This window comes from Danio aesculapii, chromosome 5 (genome assembly GCF_903798145.1).
Source record: "Danio aesculapii chromosome 5, fDanAes4.1, whole genome shotgun sequence".
Classification (NCBI taxonomy): Eukaryota; Metazoa; Chordata; class Actinopteri; order Cypriniformes; family Danionidae; genus Danio; species Danio aesculapii.
Genome location: NC_079439.1, coordinates 18,579,554 through 18,600,636, shown reverse-complemented (window position 1 = coordinate 18,600,636; position 21,083 = coordinate 18,579,554). Strand labels below are relative to the sequence as shown.

General features: G+C 36.9%; 1 protein-coding gene across 1 annotated transcript in view; it reads right to left on the bottom strand.

The window, feature by feature from the left end:
* Positions 1-8,359: 8,359 nt before the first annotated feature.
* Positions 8,360-21,083, bottom strand: part of fbrsl1 (fibrosin-like 1) — a 579,938-nt gene continuing 567,214 nt past the window's right edge. The window contains 9 exon segments of the mRNA XM_056457467.1: positions 8,360-10,650; positions 10,653-10,804; positions 10,886-11,147; positions 11,689-11,772; positions 13,375-13,458; positions 16,920-17,052; positions 19,151-19,222; positions 19,326-19,355; positions 19,478-19,549. Of these exon segments, the coding sequence (XP_056313442.1) occupies positions 9,512-10,650; positions 10,653-10,804; positions 10,886-11,147; positions 11,689-11,772; positions 13,375-13,458; positions 16,920-17,052; positions 19,151-19,222; positions 19,326-19,355; positions 19,478-19,549 (2,028 nt within the window). The 3' untranslated portion in view covers positions 8,360-9,511.

Here is a 21,083-nt window from a genome sequence, read left to right as displayed (position 1 = left end):
CTTTGGAGTGAATGGTAGATGTTACGTTTGGAGAAAACCAGGCACCACTCATCACCAGGCTAATACCACCCCTACAGTGAGGCATGGTGGTGGCAGCATCATGCTGTGGGGATGTTTTTCAGCAGCAGGAACTGGAAGACTTGTCAGGATAGAGGGAAAGATGAATGCAGCAATGTACAGAGACATCCTGAGTGAAAACCTGCTTTAGAGTGCTCTTGACCTCAGACTGGGGGACGGTTCATCTTTCAGCAGGACAATGACCCAAAGCATGCGGCCAAAATATCAATGGAGTGGCTTCACAACAACTCGGTTAATGTCATTGAGTGGCCCAGCCAGAGCTTAATCCTACTGATCATCTCTGGAGAGATCTGAAAATGGCTGCACACTGTCGCTTCCCATCCAAGCTGATATAGCTTGAGAGGTACTGCAAAGAGGAATGGGCAAATATTGCCAAAGACAGGTGTGCCAAGCTTGTGGCATCATATTCAAAAACACTTGAGGGTGTAATTGCTGCCAAAGGTGCATCAACAAAGTATTGAGCAAAGGTTGTGAATACGTATGTACATGTGATTTTTCAGGTTTTTTATTTTTAATAAATTTGCAACAATTTCAACAAATATTTTTTCACATTGTCATTATGGGGTATTGTGTGTAGAATTTTGAGGCAATAAATAAATTTAATCCATTTTGCAATAAGGCTGTAGCACAAAAAAACGTGGAAATAGTGAAGTGCTATGAATACTTTACAGATGCACTGTATGTATATATGTATGTATGTATGCAAGTGTGTGTGTGTTTATATATATATATATATATATATATATATATATATATATATATATTATATATATAGATATATATATATATATATATATATATATAATATATATATATATATATATATATATATATGCACATACTGTATACACACAACACACACATATATTATTGTGTTGATATCGTCAGGCATTTAGTATTAGTAACTTAAACATTTTGTTCAGTTATTAAATCGGAGTTTAGTCAAAGCAACCATATCTATTCAAATGGCTAGGTATTGCTTCTAGCATTATATAATTGATTCATTCATAACTCATTAGGTTTGAGTTTTGCCTTATATAATCAGTTTATTAGTCACCATAACTCCTTTTTTTTAAATTAAAAGTTATTTCATTTTAGTAATTTTCACTGACAGGTTTTACAGTGTGCTGCTGCTTAATGACAGATCACGTGCCGTAGATGTCACGTTATGATTGACTGCTGTAACCGACAATAAAAATCATGTAATCTGAATAGGGCTTTAGATGTAACAAATGGAAGTATGGAATTTTTTTTAGGTTTTCACTTTTTTGCAGTGCAGTTTAAAAAACATCTGAAGCTGGTTTAGCTTCCACAATTTGTCCGAATGCACAGCTAATTATACACATTAAAAAAAAGATTATTGCTGCTTGTTCAAACTACTTACTTAAAAGACACTAAAGCACACAGTTTGTTTTGAAACAACTTAATTGTGTTATGTTCAATCCACTTAAAACTATTAAATTAACTTAATCTATTTGTGTTGGGACAACATGAAGGAACTGTGTGGAACCCAACATTTTTCACAGTATAAAACACATCCAGGGCAGCACGGTGGCTCAGTGATTAGCACTGTCGCCTCTCAGCAAAAAGGTGGCTGGTTCGAGTCCCGGCTGGGCCAGTTTGCATATCTGTGTGGAGTTTGCATGTTTCCCCTACAACCCAAAGACATGCTCTATAGGTGAATTTAATGAACTAAATTGGCCGTATTGTATGAGTGTGTGTTTGTGATTGAGTGTGTATTGGTGTTTCTAAATACGGGTTGCGGCTGGAAGGGCATCCGCTGTGTGAAACATATGCAGGAATAGTTGACGGTTCATTCTGCTGTGGCAACCTCTGAAATAGAGACTAAGCCGAAGGAAAATGAATGAAAGGACTGAAAAACACATTCAATAAAGAAAGATGCGTTTGGTCTAAGGAGCGTGTAGTTGCATCATCTACCAACAGGGGCTAACAAGGGCGTGCTAAACAGTCAAACCTTTACCCCCACAGTGCAGACACATTTTCAAAAAGCCTGACATTACATCTGAACAAATAGAAATGTCAGGGTATGAAAAAGCCTCTATTGAGCATTGCATCTGTCTCCACCAATCTAGTCTTTGCCTCCACCCTGTACTGGCAGCGCAGATTGCAGGTCGTCTGAATATCATGCCAGCTTCTCTCCACTATAACCTCCATCTCTGCCAGATGAACCCAGCTGCATAAATTCTCATAGGCTTTTACGGTTTGTATACACAATGATGCCTGTGTATGCGAGTGTGAGGAGTCAGGCAGCGAGCTTTCACTGAGGCATGAAGAAAGAGGAAAAAAGAAAAAAAATCGTTTCAAAAATGAATGAAAGTGGAAAAATGATTTTGGCTGCTGGGGCTCAGTTGGTCTGTCTGGAATTCTCCTTCGCTCTCTCTCTCTCAACGCTTTTCCCTATTCTCAGTCTACTTTACATCTTTACACCCACTATTTCTCATTTTATCCTTCCGTGTCATCATATCTCAGCAGCTTGCTTGTTTTTAGAATGAGCGATTATTTGTTTCCATTGCGTATGTTCTTGTTTGCAGTGGATACGCTCTTTCCAGAAGCTCTCAAGAGTCAGACGGCATTTCTGGAGTGCAGAGGCTTTGGAGGTGTAGAGAGACTTAGATGTTATTCTGTCACTTCAGTCTGGAATTTACACAGTCTGAGGTCAGTGCCTCACTATGTTAAATGGTCTGGAATGGGTTTAGTCAATATACAGTAGCGTCGTTGTGGAGTTAATGATATATATTTTCTTAGTAAAATAATATCATCTAATAACACCAATATATGGGAATCTTTTAAGGTGTAGATGATTTATATTTCGGGCTTGACTGCATATATAAATATTATATATTTCTACAACAGTTCTGTCTGGTTCTTGAATCTGATTGGCTGATAGCAGTGCAATATTCTGCAAAAAACAGCCCTCGTCCAGCCTCTTCACCTTTCACCCTTATGTATTACTCTGCCCACATACAGTGACAAGCAGAGGACACTACAGTTTGACAAATATTGCAGCTGTTGGACAACATAATTTACCTTCGAGGCTTTTTTTAGTAAAGAATGTAGTTGTGCCTATTTTAAAATATTTATAATTTCTGAGAGACAGCGGGGTGGCAGCCATTAGCCTGTCTTTGAGCAAAGACCTTTGACGATGTTCATCCACAAGATGGCGACAGAGACTGCATAGTAAGCCCTAAGTGGAAAAACAGCGTAATTTCAAACTACAGCTGATCAAATCATTATAAAACAGGTAAATGACTTTCTAAGTCAAACTCTTTTGTATGTTGTATTGCTGTTTTTATACCATAGTAAAATTGTGATCTCCTGATTAGAGAAATACTGGGAGATATCCCTGTAGACTGATGGCATTTCATGCCGTTCAGCCTTATAATCTTAGCAACGGTTTCTCCTATTCTGGCGTCAGCTGCAAATGTGAAGGAATTGCAGAAGAAACTAGTTCCTCTTACAAAAGGGTTTTGAGACGTGTTTGATTTTCTTTTTCATATACACAATTACCGTCTAACTGTTGTTTAAACACAATACCACACTCGTAGCAGTGCGATGTTGCTGTATATCGTCACAGGTGAGACACTAAGGCACGCCTCCCACCAGTGTCAATATACAGCCACATCGCAGTGCTACTCGTGTGATGTGTGTGTGTGTGTGTGTGTAATGCTAAGCGTTTCTCAGTATTTAGATTTTTTTTTTCTCAATTTTAAGATTTTCAAATAGTTCCTAACGTAGTATACATCAATGGAAAGCTTATTTATTCAGATTTCATTGTATTAAACTTGTATAAATTGTTATTCAGATTGTTGCATAACTCTTAATTTCCAAAGAATTGAAATGACATTTTTTATCGTCCAGGGTCACATTTATTTATTTAATTTTCCAAACCTGTATTTGGTCTGCATTTCTTTGTTTTAAAAAGAACTACTTAGGGGGAAGAATATATATATATATATATATATATATATATATATATATATATATATATATATATATATATATATATATATATATATATATAATTGCATTATTTCCAACTGTATGAACAGCAAATAATATAATATAATTTTACATTAGAAATAATTACTAAAAAGGCCTGCATGACATGATAATATTTGAAAATTATAGGCTGAGAATGTTGAATATTAAAATGCGTCCTGCTTTATTTTATACTCAGATAATTGGCCAGCATGCCGGTATGAAAGATAAGTCAAGTGTGTAATTTCTGCTCCACTACACAGGCTGCAAAAATAATGACTACTTTCCAAATAAAAACATTAATGGAGAGAACTGACCATTAACACTGCAATGGTGCTAGCAAACAATGTATGAATAAAAGGCTATTTTTAAAATCAGGCTGCTTCACAGCTAGATGACCAGTTGACTGACTGACATACAGACTGATACAATAGATAGACGAACAGACAGACAGACAGACGATAGATAGATAGATAGATAGATAGATAGATAGATAGATAGATAGATAGATAGATAGATAGATAGATAGATAGATAGATAGAGATAGGCAGACAGACAGACTGAGACAGACATACGGATGGATGGATAGAGATAGATAGACAGACAGACAGACAGACAGACATATAGATAGATAGATAGATAGATAGATAGATAGATAGATAGATAGATAGATAGATAGATAGATACAGAGAGATACAGACAGACGGACGGACGGACGGATAGATAGATAGATAGATAGATAGATAGATAGATAGATAGATAGATAGATAGATAGATAGATAGATAGATAGATAGATAGATAGATAGATAGATAGATAGATAGATAGATAGATAGATAGACAGACTGAGACAGACATACGGATGAATGGATAGAGATAGATAGATAGATAGATAGATAGATAGATAGATAGATAGATAGATAGATAGATACAGAGAGATAGAGACAGACAGACAGACAGATAGATAGATAGATAGATAGATACAGAGAGATACAGACAGACAGACAGACAGACAGACAGACAGACAGACAGACAGACAGACAGACAGACAGACAGACAGACAGACAGACAGACAGACAGATAGATAGATAGATAGATAGATAGATAGATAGATAGATAGATAGATAGATAGATAGATAGATAGATAGATAGATAGATAGATAGATAGATAGACAGACAGACTGAGACAGACATACGGATGGATAGATAGATAGATAGGGAGATAGATAGATAGATAGATAGATAGATACAGAGAGATAGAGACAGACAGACAGACAGACAGACAGACAGATAGACTTGATGTGTGGTTTCTCTATACGGTCTGGGTCAGGTTAGTGCTAACTAGCTGATTAGAGGGAGACAGCAGAGGGCCAGTGAGGCACAGATGCTCAGTGTCCATGGAATAACCCTCTCAATTACAGCATGGCCAAATTGAAACGGATCCCGATTTAACTCTCTTTCCAATACACCTCACGGCAGCTTTCCCAGTCCGTCTATCTCTCTCTCTCTCTCCAGCGATGGAGCTCTCTGAAGCAGCATGTCCAGATAGGCTGCCAGACGCAGCGGGGAGACCATCGATTCTCAATAACATCACTAATGACTGCACACTGCCTGACGCATGCTGCCATTACTTGAGGTGAGGGCCGGGACCGAGGGCAGGCCGAGCGTGGCATGCCAGATGGAGCCAGTTAGGGATGGTTATGAGGATGAATTGTTTGTCAGTTGGGGAGAAGAAAGACAGAGAGAGCAGGAGAATGAAATCACAAGTCACAAAGACAGACACAGATAGAGGGACTTGGTCAATACTAGAGGGAGAGTAAAGCTCAGGTCATCTTATTTGCTGGACGGAAAACCTGTGGTCTCCGCTTTTTCACATTCGTTTACTTCTTCTTCCTTGCCTTCTTGATCCATCCCTCATTAGCAGGCGTCACTCCCATTAATGAGTCCAGACCGCAGGTCAATACGGCACTAGCCTCAGAGTCAATACCAGTTACCTGCAACACAAACACTCAAAAGCTGCACTTGCAGAAAATCAATACTGTGTTGCAGACTTGTCCCATCACCGGTCTTAGCCTACTCTGTGCAGCATAGCTGACATAAACATTCTCTCCTGTGAAAATATGGGAAATAGTGGCTGTGGAGAATGAGTTCAGCCTGTTAATGCAGTGACAATATCATTTGCATGTCCTGACTGTTACAGTGAATCTTGTCTCCATCGGTTGACAATAATTTAGCTCGCAATAATGAATCATTTACTATTTACGTTGTTGTCTTTATTGAGATATGACCAGTAGAAAAGAAGCAAAGTTGGAGAGAGAGGGGGTAGGTGGGATAGGGGAAAAGTCCACAAGCGATTCAGGAATTTAACTTAAGATAGCCAAAGCGCAATGATCCTATAATGACCCGTTTCCACTGAGTGGTACAGTAAGGTATGGTATGGGTTGGTCTGCGTCACCTTTAGCAGGCTTACGTTTGATACGCAAACCCAATGGTACCCTTTTGGTGGGTGTGGTGTACGACAGAAAGTTTCTGTCGATGTCATTCTCACTCAAGGAAATGTCAAAGTAAAGCTGTATGTGTCGTTCACATATCATATGAGAAGCACTTCTAACAAAACAGAGGCTTTATACACAAATACTTGTGTTTAAATTTCCATTACTAAACATTCTATGAACATGATTTGATTATAACTGCAGATCAATGAATGTGCAAAATGGCCTACTGTATGTCTGCAATCATATCAAATAAACAACTAATGCTTCACCAGCATGGACCACGAGCTAGACTTGTGTGCTAGTCTGATGTTTGGATAAAAGGGATGGTAAGGAAAGAGGGGCGTCCTACGATGATGCCCAGAGACTCAGGTTGGGGGAACTGTCTCTGTAATATTTTGGTAAATTGATTGATCCCCCCCTAACCTAGAAGTGAAAAGAGGGATATAGAATTGTTAATGGGAAGCAAGAAAATAGAGGGAGGAAGGGTAAGTTCGAGAAAACGAGAAGAACAGTGCTAGAGGGCTGGTCTGCCTTCAATAATTTTTCAGGGAGTAGGTGATTGTTAGGTAGACAAAGTGAGGTGTGGTTCCGCTGCCGAACATTTGTTAACAAGTTAACTCCATAATCTATATGAACACATATTGACCCTTACAGTCTCTGATATGTTACCAATTACAGAAAAACTACACACAACATACATGTAGTCCTTATTTGGGTTCAAAAACAACACACAACATATAGCATACAGTGCAAAACTCTCATCTGAATCTTTAATATTCGCCAGCACATGTAACCTCTTGTTGGAAAGTAATTCTGTCATTACGAGTTCATAATAGCCCAAAAGGTGATGATAATAGTTAAACATGGCAGCTTGTTCGTGTTTTAGGTTGCTAAACAAAAACATTCGCTCCTTTGTTTTTTCCGGCTTCTCTTTTGATCTTTTGTACTTTACTCTCGCATTTGTCCCTTTCTGAAAGGATCGGAAGTCAGAAGCACGTAAATAATCATGTGACATTATCATCAGCTCAAGAAGTGCGTTATTTCAACTATTGACACGCACGAGAGCTCTCTTGAGAAAGTGAAACAGCTCGTGCATTAGACGGCCTTGTAAACTACGGGGCACAGGGTAGATTCTGCTCTTCTTCTTGGCTTTGTGGCTGTTCATCAAGATGACGACAAGGTTTGTTTAAGTTCGGCTTGACCATGGCTCGTTATTATATGTATATATTATTACGGTATAATTTCTTGGCTTTGTATTTAAAAATGGCACTTCCTTTGTTTTCATTCTCCTGGCCTGTGCACAAGCTAGTGACATAACCCTGCCCTCAGCCCCTGTCACAAGCAGTTCTAACCCAGCAATGTTTTGCTGCTACTTAAGAGCCACTTTTCCTGGTTCAGAGCCAGTGATTTGGCTGTCAAAAGAAACAACTGATTTGGTACTAAACTCGAGGCTATCGGCAGAGACCGTGACGTTTTCACAAGACCAGTCAAATCTCGAGAGACGCATCAGATCTCGTGCTACAAGATCTCGCCACACAAGTATTAGTTAACAATAAAATAAACTAAGTGAACAATAGAATTTAATTTAAATATTATTCATTGTGTCCAGACAGCATTATTTCTGTTACTGTATTCTAGTAATGAGAATAACAATTTCTTTTCCAACATGGTAGAAAAATGTAAGCATTTTTTATTTATTTTTCTCTCGCATGTCTTGGTGAGAATCACCTATTCTTACACTCTTCAGTAAGTCCATACTGTAGACCAGAATTAAACAGCAAACAGGTATGCAGATATAAGGTCCAACCTTTATTCCATACATTTTTAAACCATGAATGTTCATTTTCATTTTTTTCACGCCTAAAGCTCTACTTGTTTTGTATACAAGAGTCTAAGAAAAACAACTGCACAACACAACAAGGTCGACAGAAAGAGTCTATTGCCACCCAAACCATTCCAATATGTTTGTCAGATGTCCAGGTTTTTGTGGCTGGAGAACTGTTTACTGCTAAAGCAGTTCCTTTATGACCTGGAAGTTAATAGCGGTTTGTTTCGTTGGCTCTTCATTGGACAAATGAATAACAGTTATCCAGGTTCTCCTTTTAGAACTCCATTTTGATAACCATCCATTCAGAACTCTCTTAATCCTTGTTGCATAGATTGCATCACCATGACCACACCCCCAACTGAGTCTTCTCCTCTGATTGGACAGCTCCGTCACCATGGTTTTCAACCTGGAAGTGGTTCTGTTTCATTTCAATGTTATTTAGAAACATTTAAAAAGCCTAACAAATGTACAATGTCATTTCGTTCCAAGTAATATCAACAAGATATTTACAATATCTTTAAACTTTACATAAACCAAACAAGAACATTGTAATACATATCTGTCTGCATATCTCAAAGTAAATCAAGCCAAAAAAAATCAAAAAATCAAAATGTAACTTTGTACATGGTCAGCACTGAATATTTCCAGGTACCATAGAGCAAATCAGCTGTCAAACAGTGAGATCATACCAATTTAGATATGTACTGTAGACATCCATATCCAGCAGCTCACTAGGATAAATACAGGGCAAGGAACGAATGAAACTTAATGCAAATACATAAAAAACATGTCTGTACATGAAGGATAGGAAATGTACAAACAAATTTTCGAATGTCTTTTCACATGAAAAACTGAAAAGGCATTAGATTAATATATTAATATCAAATTTCTGGTTGGTAGTTTGTTTTATGTTTGGAGCTAGCAAGAGCTGAAGCTACCAACTCATTTTTACTCATTTTTACATTTTTACTTTAAAGCCAGTTGATGTGCTTGTTTCAAGATACAAATCTTTGTACAAATTACACATAACATATCATTTACTCTACTTTGTGTGAAAATAAGTGCATGTTGCCTGTGTCCAACTTAAGTGAGGCATTTTCCTTCCTAGTGTGTTACCGTGCCTCCACTTCCTTGGGGTTGCGTGATGGTGAGTAATCCCGAGGGTCCTGTGTGGTGATTGGCGTAGTCCGTCTTGGAGATGCTGGTCTGGCAGCACCAGAGGGTACCAGAGGTGGAGGGGCACTTAGTGCTGCAGTTGGGGGTGTTCGATTAAGAAGTCCATTATGTCCTGTTGAAGGGCTAAGCCTTGGGTAAGGCATCCCACCGAGGTGTGACATAAATGGTGGCATGTGGGGTAAGTGTCCTTCGATGGGTGATTGATGAAGTTGGTGAAGCCTGGCCCGATCAAGTTCTTCTCGTAAATGCAACCGTTCCCTTTCTTCAGCTTGTTGCCTCAGTCTTTCTTGTTCCCGTCGAACTTCCAGCAGATGTTCGTGGTGAGAGTACTCATGCGGCTCTCGATCCCGATAGGGCCGTTCTGGATCATAGACACCAGGAAAGCGATGTCCGGGGTCAGAGCGAAGCTGGAAGTCCATGCGCCTCTGCAGGTCAAGGTTTCTGTAAGCTTCCCGAAGAGGATCCCAGGAGAATGCTGGGTGAGGAAGGCGGTCTCGACCTGCAGCAAGAGGACTGACTCCCATAAAAGGTGCCATGCGGGTGCGTTCAAGTGCATTCAGACTTCCCATTTGATGCATGGCACTCAGTGTGAGTGGCAGAGAGTGGGGCATCGGAACTCCATGAATTGACGGAGGGTCACTACAGCGAGGAGATGGTGGAGGAGGCTGATGGGATAGTGCAGGATGGGGATGAACAATCGGGGTGGTTTGATGAGGAGGAAGAGTGATTTGAGGCTTAGGGGCGGCTTCGGATCCAACCACCATAACATCCTGGTCTTCCTTGTGTTCCTCCTTGATCTTCATGTCATTCTTCACCTTGTGGAGCAGATCCCCTGAGCTGGTTTCCTTCCTATCTCTCTCATTTTCTTTAATCGGTAGTGGTTGTGGAATACCCATCTTGATTCCTGTATCATTAAGGATGTTTTTCGAGTATGGAGAGGGTGACCTGTGAATGGATTTGAGAGAGTCATCTGAGGAACGTCTGTCTGTTATCTCTTTCCCTGGAGAACGACTTTCCTTCACTTTAACATCTCCTAAAATGACTGCATCTCGCTGGCGATCCAGCAGTTCTTTTCAGGGTCGCGGTTGCGGTCTGCACTGCCACTGCGATGTCTCCCAGAGTCTGTTGAGTTCTGGCTGTTTGAGCGGATCAGGCTGCTGATCTGGTAGCTAACCGGAGCAGAAGCAGGAGAGGAACGGTTTGAATGCCTATTACGATCTACAGAGTCTCTGTAACAGGAAAGAACCCATTATTAGTTGATTAGAATGCTTGAAAAAAATAGTAAGATGCTTGGATCAAGCAACACCAACCTGTCTTTATCCTTCTCTTCTTTCCCAACTGAAGAGTCCCTTTTTTCTCTCTCCCGTTCTTTTTCTTTCTCCCGCTCCCGGTCCCTCTCTCTGTCATGGCTGTTTGCAGAGCTGCTTCTCTCTGCATCTACAGATTTGGGCCACTGAGGAGGGGTCGGGAAGGATGGTGGTGTCCGGTGCAGCCGATTCCAGGTGTCGTGATGAGGACTGCTGAGTCCCGGCAGTCCTGGACCCTCTTTTGGTCCAAACACACTGTTGGCCCCTGAAATATCAAGAAACATTACATCAGTTTATCAGATCACAGTCCAGTTCTATTACGTTCTGCACACATAAATTGAAAGGTTAATGGGGTGTACTCATTTCTTCTACAAATAAACTGCTTTTTAAGGCTTTTCAATAGAGAACGAACAAATGACCCAGTGAGGTCAAGAGCTATGAAAAGGAAAGGTTCCATAGAGATTCTATTTTAGTCTAAAAGACATCCCATTCAGCCAATGAAGGAAGAAGGGAAAGAAAATGTGATATGGCGAGCCCTCCATCCTACTTTGCAAACAACTAATGAATGCAAGAACAATGTAAAACCAGTCGGGATGTGAGTTTAATTTGGGGTGTAAATTTGGCAAAGCCTGTCTGTGGTTGTGCCTGCCTCCTCCCGTTTCCCTAAACTCTCTTTTGGCATTTGCTGCAAAGCTAAGTGCCTTTCTTTCAGTCCCACCTTCTTTTTATTCCCTCTGCACTCTCTGTGGTCTAGAGCTAAGCTGTGCTGCACTGAGTCGAGCTAGAGGCCGGGGGCCAGGGCTTACCGAGGGCTGGGTTGCCTAATCCACCGAAGGCACTGCTTGAAAGGTTGCTGAGGCCGCCAAAGGTACTGGAGCGACTGAATGGATCTGCAAAATGCCAAACAGGGATTAGCGACGCGGGGCCGGAGGTGCCCGACCATTCCAACCGGCTTTTCTCTTACAAGCCAGCTTTGTTTTTGCGTCACTGTTACTGCTGCTATTCTAACTCCCTAAGGGTTGTTTATTTCTCCCTGTAAGTCTGTTGGAGAGTGTTCACTGGCTGTGGATTAGGCTTTGAGAGGTGCTGGCATAAAGAGCAATACCTGATTGGAGTACGATTGCTTGGGAAAGTGATTAAAAGAAAGCTAGAACAACTCATGTGTCTCCCATTTCTTCTAGCAATTTCTGTCAGTCTACCAAAAATCGTTCATCTTCTCACCTACATCTTAAAACTTACCGTGCTAGGGATTGAAGGAGCCTAAATAATTCATGCATTTGTGTATATATTTTTTTATTTTTTAAATACAATACAAACAACATGTGGCCCATGAAAAAAAATCTTTGTTTTCAATGTGGAACACGAATTTACATTCCTGAACTCTGGAAATGAATTTATGACTAATCCACAGTGTACTTAAGCAAGCAAGCATCAAGCAAATGCTTTTATCCACAGACATTTACAATTTACTAATTTACATGAGCAATCCCCCTTTGGAGCCACCCGGAGTTAAGTGCTTTGCTCACAGGCACAATAGCGATAAGTTCTTGACTCAGAAACAAGATAACCTGAGACCTGAGCTTTAACCACTTCGCAACACCGCACCCAATTCAGCATTTTACCCATTTTCTTTCCATTTCCTTTGGGCCCCAGGTGTTTATGAACTCAAATTGGATTGACTTGAAAGCTCACTGTGTGAAATCACCATTCAGCACTGAACTGAAATAACATATCTGATAGAAACTGTGGGGGAACTATCTGAATGAGACAGAGCTCAGTAGAAAGGAACTGATAGTAAAATGTAGTTTTATTGTGTTTTCTTGTTGGAAACAAAGATTAAATTTTGGCCAAATGAAGGGAAATATTTAGCATTTTAAAATAAATAATAAATGTTATATATATATATATGATTTGACATATATATGACATTGTACAGTGCAAAAAAATATTATTAGTAAGTCATAATAATAATAATAATAATAATAAAAAGGGTGCTTGTTAATTGAGTTAAATCTGGTTTTTAAGTTATTTTAATAAAAAATAACAAAACATACTAGTCTAAAATAGACAAAACCATTTTGTTTTTTAAACATATTTAATCATTATTATATTCTGAAATACATATTGAAAAGCTTAAAATTTATATTATTGACCATCTTGGGAGACACTTTTGAGCTGACTAATAACTGAGTTAAGATAAATTAGATATATTTGACAAGAACAGAATTTCATTTTAAAAGGGATAGAAGTGCAGTATTTTCAATTTGTCAACCTAAATTTCCAAACCAGATTATGTCTAATATTAATTACTCTGAAATGTGGAAAGAAGTGCTTTTATAATTTAATCATCACCACCAAGGTGTGCAGCACTGCCAACTATAGAACATATCATATTTGTGCCATTCTGTGCCTCAAATCAAAACTAGATGGATACTAAACTTGAAGTACAAAAAGACATAGAGAAGAACTATTTAAAATGGTGCTTTACTTACACTTACCTGCCAAATGGCTAGGAGGCAGGAAGCCAGCATGGTGAGGAGACGGTCCATAGGGTGAAGCAGCTGGATGTCCTGATCCTGTTAAAAATGACATAAAATCATCATATAGTTAAAGTGATTATAGACAAAATTTTCAATCAAAACCAAACCACTAGAAGCCTCTATATAGGCATACTGTACATGCAGACAAAGTTTTGGGGTGATCAGTTTTGCTGTAAGGCCCTATTTACAGCAGCTATTAAGTTTAATTTTTGTTAATCTCATCAACCTGGATGGTGGCAAATATATGTATAAACTACTAAGATGTTTTCAACCACTTTTAGAGGTAGTTGAAAATGGATTCAGTGAGTTTGCGTAAGGCCAGGACACACCAAACCAACGGTCGGGCATTTGGTAGTATTGGGTCATCAATGAGCATATGTTAGGCTAGTCTGTTTGGTGGTTTCCACATGTCACCTCTTATCCGGCTAATGTTGAAGGGAGTTTTTATTATTCAGCAGGTAAAATCAGACCGTCGGTGAAAGAGAGTGATCTGATTGGCAGCTACCGACCAGAGTGTGAGAATAAAAACTAAGCAAGCAACACAGGTCAAGAAGAAACACAAAATAGACAGCTGTATTTTTATTACTTATCTTAAAGACTTGTAAACGATATGGTTTGTCAGATTCTAAGACATATTTGCGCAAGCGAATCCCTTTGTGGTGAATAAGAAATACTTTGAAAATGGTATATAAATTCTGCTTTGTTTACATTTGTATAGTATGTCTGCATCCAAAATTGCCTACTACTTGAGTAGATACTAAATTTGAATCAGAATTTACTACACGGCTCTTAGAAAAGTACGTTCGATATAGTACAAATGTGAGCAGCATGAAATTAACTCGGACATACTACAGTACATCTGCCACTTGTCATCACGTGACCTACTCACGTCAGTTGTGTTGCTTCTCTCAGATTCATGAATTCTCTTGTGTGGTCTCATGTCTCAGTGTAGCATCCATTGGATGAGCACTTCAGAATCTCGCTAGAAGTAGAAGGTCATCCGGATACTTCTTGCATATTCTTTTTATAATTCTATGAGTTTTTTTTATAATTCTACTTCGGTACTACTTGGGTTGCATACTGTTTTTAGCGTACTATATAGTATGAGATTATGCGAATTCGGACACAGCATATTTGTGCTGCACTAGTTCCATTTTCCTTTTGTGGAATGACAATGAAGACTGCTGCCACCTGCGGGTATGGAAAGGTACATGTACGTTTTCGTTTCTCTCGGCTGTGGTCTCTTTGGTATTAACATGCAGCTTTTGGGTCCAGACAGAACCAGACGCAGCAGATGTAAGGTGACGACAAAGACTTTTTTGTCGCCACTAGTCCTTTTACGCTGGCTTGGTGTGTCCTGGGCTTCATCTAGAGTATGGGAGTATGTATGTATATATATGTAAGCCCTCATGTGGTCGAATTTGTTCTAACAGCCACAAAAACAACCTACTCTTTACTTACTGATCGATGATCGATATAGGAGGTGTTGTGAGAACAACATGTTAATACCAGGGGGAAACAGGCCCTAGAAATCAGTCTGGCTCAACCAATGGAGTGAGTTTTGGGTCAGGACTACTGCTAATAAGCTGTTTAGATGGAGCACTTGCCCGGACAATAAAAAGGACAGTGATGTCTTTGATTGAGTGTTCAGGTTGCATTTGAAAGGGTCAACTGTCTATTCAACCTGAACTATATGTCATTTGTTAGTGTGTATCATTAATGAAGAAACCAATTACAAGCTGCTTCATGACACCATGCTGCATAATTACAATCTAAAGGGCAGTCACGCTCATGTTGCCCTTCAACAAAGAGCTACCAGTCAATTATATCAGGTAAAAGCATTTATATTCATGCCCATGGCCCAGGTGTCGAGCCAAGACAACGTTCAAAATAACAACATGCAAATTAGCGAGCAAGGACTATGAGGAAAAGACATACGAATCTATTTTTATTATATTGCAGTCGTACCAATAAAGAGATTGCAGTAGAATTTACAAGATAAGATATAAATAATCTGTGAAGGCAGTATCTTGATTGGATTATAAATATATTTTATAAGTGAAATCTCTTGTGCAAGCAGAATATATTAAAGTGGTCACATCAGTGATTTCAGCATCAGGCTTTCACATAGCAGCGGAAGCAAAGAATTGTTTCCAGGAATGGTTGTCAAACTGCCAATTTATATCTTAACCTGTCATCTTTTTCAACTTACAAAATGAAAGTCAGTATGACATGTTGATTTCATATTTACACTCACTGGCCACTATTATGTACACCAACTGCTCGTTAACGAAAACGTCTAATCAGTCAATCATATGGCAACAATTCAATGCATTTAGGCATGTGGACATGGTCAAGACGATCTGCTGCAGTTCAAACCGAGCATCAGAATGGGAAAGAAAGGTGATTTAAGTGACTTGAACAAGGCATGGTTGTTGAGTATTTCAGAAACTGCTGATCTACTAGGATTTTCTTGCACAACCATCTCTAGGGTTTACAGAGAATGGTCTAAAAAAAGAGAAAATATCCAGTGAGTGGCAGTTCTGTGGGCGCAAATGCCTTGTTGACACCAGAGGTCATAGGAGAATGGCCAGACTGGTTCGAGCTCAAATAACCACTCGTTAAAACCGTGGTATGCAGAAGAGCATCTCTGAACGCACAACACGTCCAACCTTGAGGTGGATGGGCTACAGCAGCAGAAGACCACACTGGGTGCCACTCCTCTCAGCTAAGAACAAGAAACTGAGGCTACAATTTGCACAGGCTCACCAAAACTGGACAATAAAAGATTGGAAAAACGTTGCCTGTCTGATGAGTCTCGATTTCTGCTGCAATATTCGGATGGTAGGGTCAGAATTTGGCGTCAACAACATGAAAGCATGGATTCATCCTGCCTTGGTGGTGGTGGTGTAATGGTGTGGGGGATATTTTCTTGGCACACTTTGGTCCCTTTAGTACCAACTAAGCATCGTGTCAGCGCCACAGCCTACCTGATTATTGTTGCTGACCATGTCCATCACTTTATGACCACAGTGTACCCATCAACTGATGGCTACCTCCAGCAGGATAACACGCCATGTCATAAAGCGCAAATGATCTCAGACTGGTTTCTTTAACATGAAAATAAGTTCACTCTACTCAAACATTCTCCACAGTCGCCAGATCTCAATCCAATAGAGCACCTTCGGGATGTGGTGGAACGGGAGATTCGCATCATAGATGTGCAGCCAACAAATCTGCAGCAACTGCGTGATGCTATCATGTTAATATAGACCAAAATCAGTACCTTGTTGAATCTATGCCACAAAGGATTAAGGCAGTTCTGAAGGCAAAAGGGCTCTAACATGGTATTAGTAAGGTGTATCTAATAAAGTGGCCAGTGAGTGTATATGTTTGCATAACTGAATTGTGTGTAATAAGACAGCAGTGTGTATTGAGTGAGCAAATTGTGCAAGTTTGGTTTTGTGTTCAACTTAGAAGTTTGTCTTTCCACACACCTGTTGATGAGAAGAGGGGTCTGGCCAGATCATGAGGGTACGGGAACCCAGGGAATACACCTGGAGCAGGAGGACGGCTGAACAGATCAAGTTTTCCATTCATGTCCAGTTTATGTGGGTCCAAGTGCATCTGCTTTTGAGGGACATACATAACATGATATTTAATTCAAATAAATATATATTAAATATATAATATATTATAATATAATATAATATAATATAATAAAGATAATATAATATAATAAAGATAATATAATATAATAATAAAGATAATATAATATAATAAAGATAATATAATATAATAATAAAGATAATATAATATAATAAAGATAATATATTATAATAAATATAATATAATATAATAATAAAGATAATATAATATAATAAAGATAATATAATATAATATAATATAATATAATATAATATAATATAATATAATATAATAATAAAGATAATATAATATAATAATAAAGATAATATAATATAATAATAAAGATAATATAATATAATAAAGATAATATATTATAATAAAGATAATATAATATAATATAATATAATATAAAGATAATATAATATAATAAAGATAATATAATATAATATAATATAATATAAAGATAATATAATATAATATAAAGATAATATAATATAATATAATATAATATAATATAATATAAAGATAATATAATATAATATAAAGATAATATAATATAAAGATAATATAATATAATATAAAGATAATATAATATAATATAATATAATATAATATAATATAATATAAAGATAATATAATATAAAGATAATATAATATAATATAATATAATATAATATAATAATATAATAATAAAGATAATTAATATAATAAAGATAATATAATATAATATAATAAAGATAATATAATAAATAAAGATAATATAATATAATAAAGATAATATATATATATAATATAATAATAAATATAATATAATATAATAAAGATAATAATATAATATAATATAATATAATATAAAGATAATATAATATAATAAAGATATATAATATAATATAATATAATATAATATAAAATAATAATATAATAAAGATAATATAATATATAAAGATATAATATATATAATATAATAATAAAGAAATATAATATAATATAATATATAATAAAGATATATAATATAATATAAGAAAGATAATATAATATAATATAATATAATATAATATAATATAATATAATATAATATAATATAATAATAAAGATAATAGAATATAATAAGATAATATAATATAATATAATAAGATATATAATATAATAAAGATAATATAATATAATAAAGATAATATATATAATATAATATAATATAATATAATTTAATATAATATAATAAATATAATACAATATATATAATATAATATATAATAAAATAATATAAAATAATAAATATATATAATTATAATATAATATAATATAATATAATAATAAAGATAATATAATATAATAATAAAGATAATATAATATAATAAAGATAATATAATATAATTTAATATAATATAATTAAAACTGACTAACACTCTGTATTCTATTTACTATGTTTATTTACTTAGAAATATTTTTAGTTTTTTCGTATTAAATATTTTTCTTTGGTCCTCACTTTGGATAAAAGCATCTGCCAAGTGATTAAATGTAAATGTACATAACAGACAATTCCCTTGTTTGTTTACTAAATTACTGATTTGTTCCAGGTTTTTATTCCACAATATTTTTTTTATATATTCTTACAAAATTTTGCTATCAGATTATGCGATTTTGACTCGTAAGTACTTTTATTGTCATGAGCAAGAAAAATGTTTTTTTAGAGCCAATCATTACTTGCCATCTTTAATGACATGCATGATGTCATTGAGAAGGTGGCATTAACAAACGAGTTCTGGAAACAAAAGTGTAAAGAAACAATGGCTACTAAATAGGAATGTTTTCTACTGGCATCAGAAAATGATTTTGTTAAAGGACCACAACAAAATGAAACATGTCTTTCTGTTGAGATGTCCCCATTTACGAAAAACTACAACTTTGAATCAGATGAACTGTGCCAAAATCGAGCTGATATTGTATAGTCTGAACCCGGCAATAATGTTTAATGCATGAAAGATTCTACTTTGCACCTACATATTCTTGTACTTTCCCTACACTAAAGACTACTCTATATTTCAGAAAGAATCTTTTCTTGGCTTCTGAGAGAACTTACTTTCATCTTCTGCTGATGATGGTAGATCTGCCAGGCGATTTGAACATGTACTGCACACCATTTACCTGGCTTCTGACATGAGAACAGAAGAAATTTCAAAGCATTAGCACAAAGGCACGGGCATTTAAGGTGGAAAATGTAGGGATTTGAAAGAGAAAGGAAATCTGATGCTTACTCTTACTGAAGTCCTAAAAGGATCTGTTATCTGTGAGGAGTTGAGAAAGAAATAGAGACAAAGGCAGAAGTTAACTTCATGAAATGGTGAAAACATCACAATCCTGATGCGTTTCTAATGGCTAAAGTGTTTCTCCAGAGTGGACGGCTTACCCTTGGGTCCTTCTGGAGGAGAGTGTGTGGGACCGTTCCTGGTCGTGCTGCAACATCAATAGGGTTTGAGGCCTGGAGAGAAGATTAAGACCTTTTTAGACACAAATAATGAAGCATTCATTCATTTTCCTTCGGCTTAGTCTCTTTATTCATCAGAAGTCGCCACAGTGGAATTAACCACCAACTTATCCAGCATTTTAAAACCCGTTCCTAAGTGCTGTGTCAAACATTTTTAGAAGCATATTCGCATTCGGTGTTAATCAGCCCTAAGAATGTCAGAATAAGAATCAGAAAGAGCTTTATTGCCAGGTATGTTCACACATACGAGGAATTTGTTTTCGTGACAGAGGTTCTACAGTGCAACAGGATTACAGAGACAGGACAAAAAACAGATAATAAATATATTTAAAAAAAAATAGAAGTTATGAGTGCAAATATACAGATTGACAAGTGTATGTACATGTTTATTACTATATACAACATTATATGTGCAGCTGTTATGTGAAAATTGGCATGTAAAGTGTGTTGTTAAATAAGTGTATATGTGTATAAAAGTGTATGGCAAGTAGTTATGTTGGTTCTACAATTATTATCATCAAGTGTTCATGAGCTGGATTGCCTGAGGGAAGAAACTGTTTCTGTGTCGGGCTGTTCTGGTGCGCAGTGCTCTGTAGCGTCGACCAGAAGGTAAAAGTTCAAAGAGGCAGTGTGCTGGGTGTGAGGGGTCCACAGTGATTTTAACAGCCCTTCTGCTCGCTCTGGATAAGTACAGTTCTGGGGGAGTAGGAAGGGTTGTACCAGTGATTCGCTCAGCAGTCCGAACTATTCGACGTAGTCTGAGATATGCATTTTAATCAACGAGTTACATTTTGTTAGTATATATTGTCTACTATTTCAATTGAATGTGCAGAGACAACTAGGGGTCATTTCTATTATTACTGTTTTTAACCAATATGGGCAAGGGAATGTAAGTAAAACAGGGTTTAAAGTGTTTTGAGCGTGTGCATTTGCAATAAATGCATTTGATTAAATTGCATTGAAGCTAATGAAACACAACATGCCACTAAAGTCTTTACTATTTTAAACCATGCACTGTTAAGAGATACTGCATTGCATTTTTGACTGCGATGATGACTGAAGTGTACCTAGTAGCAAAAACATCTACAATCAATCTGAATATGAACTTAGATATTTTTTGTCATGCATTGCTTAACTGAATATTCTGAAACAGCTTTTAAAAAATCAAGTTTCAAATTAGTGAGCCATGGTTCATTGCTGTTATGGACATGAAATAAAGCGTACTGGCCAATTAAACAGCCTGTCTCATAATAAAACATCTCAGGGAAAGTGTGATGTGCTAAAACTTTACTTCAGCCCCAATTTTCATGGATGCAGCTGTCAATTATACCCATCAACGTCATACTTGCTGAAAACTTCAGACTTGCTCTACTTCTGACATGTAAATAACACAACAGTGAGTTATTAAAAAAGGTGGCAGGTAAAAACCATTACACACCAAGTGAGTGAAAGATATGTAACCCATTCACTGCAAAGACACACGCTAACCACTCTGCTCAAGACCACAGTGCTAAGTCTAAAGTTAACA